A 5,109-nucleotide genomic window follows, 5' to 3' on the forward strand; every position below is an offset into this window, starting at 1 on the left:
CCCCCACTTTTTGACTTTCTTATTATGTTGATAAATTCTTTAACCTTTTTTTTTTTGGGTTTGCCTGCAAAATAATAATCGGTTTAGTGGGTACTAATCTCTATCGGAGATATCGCTTTAATGGTTTTAAAACATACAAAACGATAATTAATATCTAAAAATATTATTTCGAATTTTATTTATATTCTATTTCTTATGTTTTCTAATATTTTATTATTGTAAAAAACATTTCTAAAGTTAAAAATAAATAGTTATCATTTTGTGTTTTATTCAGAAATAATATTTCTATAATAATTTCGCCAAAGTGTGGCAGGTATTGAACGACTAAAAAAGTCTATTTTTATTTATTTTCTTTAAAATGTTAATTATTTATCGTTATATTTTTCGGTTAGTAGTTTTGTTAATTTTTTTGTCGTTATATTTTTTTTTTGTCGGTAGTTTTAGAAACCCTAAAAAGTTTAACGATTCTTAACAGTCATCTATGATTTCCAATAACCATATTCTGTTCTTTTTTATGAAATCAAAGATATCGTTGTTTTTTAAAAATAAAATGTGTTGCATGTTTTCCTTGAATATCCATATTACACATTTTTCTTGAATAAAATATGTCGCACGTTAACGAAAAAAATATATATTATATATTATATATCAATATATGAACATTTATTCTCAAATATTTACTGTATAATAACACAAATGTTATCCCATAACAAAATCACTACAAATCATTGTATTCCTTAAATTTTATTTTAGATATGTCCTTGCATTATATAGACAATGTAAGAATGTACCACATTACACATTAATTTTTTTTTGAATTTCAAAGTTTTTTTTGTTAACAATAGGTATTCTCGCTCTGATTGTACTCTTCATATGATTTAATGGTGATAGTTTCTGATTTCTCTCCTCGTTTCGGTTATATCTTTGTTCATGTCAATGTTGTAGCCGGTTTGTTTTCAGGTTTATTTCTCTGTACAAGATTTAGTTAAGTTTATTTAGCTCTTTGTTGATGTCTTCAGGATCTTATGAAAAGTTAGTGGAAGTGTTTATGATTTATAGATTATGTTTTAAGTTTTTAAAGTTTGGTTGTTTCTTCTATTGTACGTCGCTTTTTTATTTTATCTGCAATTTAACTTTTTATTTTTAGAGTTTTGTTTTCGAAAATGAGATTTTGCAAGCTACAAATTTAACTTTTTAGTTTTGCAAGCTAAAGTAGATTATATATTCCCTCTGTTTTTAATCTGACTTTTAGAATTGTGCATACAAATTTAAAAAAAAATGTTTAATTTTTTATTTTAAAACAAAAACATCATTTAATATATACATAAACATGAGTCAACCAATGAAAAACAAATTTACATAATATAAATTATTAAAACAATTAAAAATTAATTAGTTTTGCATTGAAAATTTGATATTTGAAAAGATCATCCAATGTTAAAGATATTTTTTCGCTAAAAGATCAAACAAAAATCATCGTATGTATTTCATTTTTAGGTTTTAGTAAAACTCAAATGATAAAAAAAAAAAAAAATTTAGGTTTTTGTAAAACTCAAATGATAAAAAAAAAAGAAATTAGTAAAGTTGTAAGAGAGAAGCACCTTAACATTTAATTAATAGTTAATCCTAAATGCTCCATGACGAAAAAGAAAAGCCTAAATGCTCCATAAATGAATTTATTGTAAACCGTCCCATATATTTTTTAGACCAAAATGAATAATCTTTAGTGCTCTTTATATCCGAATATGCGGAGAGATTAGAACAGAGGATATTCAGAAAATTGTTAGTATTGAATTCATGAAAACATTAATGGTCACCAAATATTCACGTTGAAATTATTCTTCTATTAAAAATACGAAACTAAGAATATGATTCTATTTCTGTGATAGTAGACATATGTGCTCAGTCTATTTCGTTGTATAGCTTCTAGACCATTCTAATGAATATGAATATGAATATGAATATGAATGTGAATGAGTTATGGTATTTTTGCATTCTTTTACGGCACCGACAGTTTCATTTTTTGTTTTTCCATCTTCAAACTGACAATTCCCACCACCCGTTACATAATTTTCCGCTACACTTTTTGACCATGCAATGCAATACTTCCAATTTCTGTTTTGAAAAAGTCTGAAAAAAAACTCATAAAATAGTTTAAATTTTATACATTTTCCATATGGGAGTTACATAGAAGTTTACGTGAAACCGAGAAAATGATTATCTTTTGGAATTTTGGCTATATGCAATTGACTCCAGTTAATTAGTCTTTTAAGGCTTTGTTTCTTGTAATTCACGAGCATGAAAGAAACAAACATCTAGCCACACACACACAAAAAAGGGTGACGATTTTTTTTTTTAAAAAAAACCAAAAATATATGAACACCAAACAAGTAAACTGGTTTATACCAAACCAAATAAAAACGAATGGTATTCGGTTTGACACTTAATTTACAAAACCGGAAAAATCAAACCAAAACCCAGTCTGGGACATTCCAAATTAAAGTTGATAGCGTTTGTATTAAAAACGCGTCTGCGTTTAGATAGTTCAAAGATATTATTTTGTTGGGAGAAAAAAAAAACGCGCGTGATTAAAATGTACCGTCCAAGTGGATTCCTAAGAGACCGTACAACTCTCACTCTCTCACGGCGGCGCTATACCAATCTCCTGACACGTCTCTTCTCCTTCTCTTTTTTTAACTCCCCCGAGCTCCCTCACACCTGAACCACGACTCCAATAGCAGCTATGACGACGTCGTGCCGGACCATTAACGCAAATGCTATCGCCGCACCCTCTCCTTCGGTTATGATCTTTCGTAGTGGCTTTCGCGATTTTGTCCCGATTGTCAAATCAAGCTCTCGTGGCTTGAAACTACCGTCGAGGACTTGGAGTTTGAGTTTTAGGTCTCCGGGGAGATTGTTCTCTTCGCGCGTTGCGTCTGCTTCTGCTTCTGCGTCTGCTGCGGCTGTAACATCGAGTTCTACGAATAGATTTGAAGCTTTAGAAGAGGGGATTGAAAAGGTAACATTGGGTTGATTCCAGATTAATTGAATCGCTGATTTAATCGATACAAAATCTGATTTTTTTTTCTTTATTTTAAACTAGGGATTTGAATGTGTGTGTGGTCACAGTTTAAAGCTGAGATTTTTATAGGGATTTGAATGGCTCTGCTCATTGTTTAAAGCTGAGGTTTTTGTATAGAGATTTGAATGGGTCTGTTCATAGTTTAAAGCTGAGCTTCTTCCAAAGCTCATCAAATCAGTGATTGATGTTCAACAGAATCTTGGAAAAGCAGAGTTTTTTTAGAGATATGAATGAATGGCTCAACGATTTAGAGGAACTGACTCAATTTATTGCGTGATTTCTTTTCAAATGTTACAGGTCATTTATAGTTGTAGATTCATGACGTTTCTTGGAACATTAGGATCGTTGCTCGGATCGGTTCTCTGTTTCATCAAGGTAAAGCCACTGCAGCTTATTTTTATCTCCTTGCTCTGTTTGGTTTAAGCTACAATTAGATCAGACAGTGTTGAATATGCATAAGCTAGTTCTTGTCCTTATTCTTTTTGGTTCTTCAGAGTGTAAAAATATCTTTCTATTTGCAGCAACTCACAGAAGTAACACATTGTACTTTAGTTTCTATTCTGCTGACTTTTTAACATTTGATCGGTGCAGGGATGTATGTATGTTGCAGACTCGTTTTTGCAGTACTCGGTGAATCGTGGGAAGGTGATATTACTTTTAGTTGAGGCCATAGGTTAGAGTGTTTTATATTTGTTTCAGCTTAAGAACATTATATTGTACGCCTAAAACCTTATTGATGTGATGCTGATGCTGATGATATATACGAATATTTGTAGATATATATCTCCTAGGAACTGTGATGTTGGTATTTGGACTGGGACTTTACGAGCTGTTCATTAGTAATCTCGACACTTCAGAATCGATTTCACACGATAATGCTTCCAATAGATCGAGTCTCTTTGGCATGTTCACCTTAAAGGTTTGCTCCTTTTATAAATCAATCTCCATCTATATAAAGTGATCAAGATCTCATTTTTGGTTCATAGTAAAATATTTTTCCAACGGTTAATTTGTCCCTCCAGGCGAGACCTCAATGGTTAGAAGTGAAATCGGTTAGTGAACTGAAAACGAAGTTGGGACATGTAATAGTGATGCTACTGTTGATTGGTTTGTTTGACAAGAGCAGGAAAGTAGCCATAACTTCAGTCACGGATTTGTTATGTATCTCTGTCTCTATCTTTTTTTCTTCTGCTTGTCTCTTCTTGCTCTCTAAGCTCCATGGGTCACATTGAGTTAATGGTGTTGTCCCTTAATAAAAGAAAACTTTGTATATGATGTGTATAATGTTTTTAGCAAAGCTTCATTTTCTCTTTTTTTTTTTTTTTTTATATACTAATTTTTGGTTTATAAAAAAAAAGAGAGAGAAAAGACCTACTTGTACGTCGTCCGTACTTGTATCCCTTACTTGAATGAATACGTCGTTATACGTATCCTAAGCTTTTTGTACTCTGTTACCTTCTTCATTTAATGGTTAATCAAATTAAGCATAAGACATCAAATGATTTACAGAAAGCCATTATATGACATTTTCTTTAAAAGCCTAAACGTAAATTACTAACTAAACCCAAAAATTGTTGCGGAATAAACAGAAAACTTGAACCAGACGTTATCTTTAATCAGTTAATCGGTTGAGAGTCGTATGTCTTGTTAAGTTTTTTTTGTTTCTTTTCAGCCAAAAACTTTTTTCTTTTGTATCACAGGTATATGTGTTCAACTCTTTACAGAAATAATCTTTCAAAATTATAATATGTTCAAAATTTGAAATGATACGGGTGACAATACATTAAATGTGTAAAGATCTTTAGCAATCAATCATATCAGAATTGAAGTCTTTATTATATACTCCCTCCCTTCAAAATATATGATGTTTGAGATAAAACATCGTATATTAAAAAATATTTACTTTTAAAAAGTTTAACCAATCATAAACCAAACTGCATAATAAAAAACTTAACAATACATTTCTAATTGGGTATGAAATTATGAATAAGAGTTTCCAACAACCCTACCCGCACCCATAAGTATAT

At 30.7% G+C, this 5,109-nt stretch overlaps 1 protein-coding gene across 1 annotated transcript; it reads left to right on the forward strand.

The window, feature by feature from the left end:
* Positions 2,902-4,402, forward strand: LOC104718385 (the record flags this gene model as incomplete). The annotated part of the gene is given in 5 exon segments (XM_010436125.2): positions 2,902-3,019; positions 3,380-3,457; positions 3,674-3,755; positions 3,859-4,001; positions 4,105-4,402. Coding segments are annotated over 5 exon segments (631 nt in total), but the record flags the coding sequence as incomplete, so codon positions are not given.

The sequence above is a fragment of the Camelina sativa genome, chromosome 10 (genome assembly GCF_000633955.1).
Source record: "Camelina sativa cultivar DH55 chromosome 10, Cs, whole genome shotgun sequence".
NCBI lineage: Eukaryota > Viridiplantae > Streptophyta > Magnoliopsida > Brassicales > Brassicaceae > Camelina > Camelina sativa.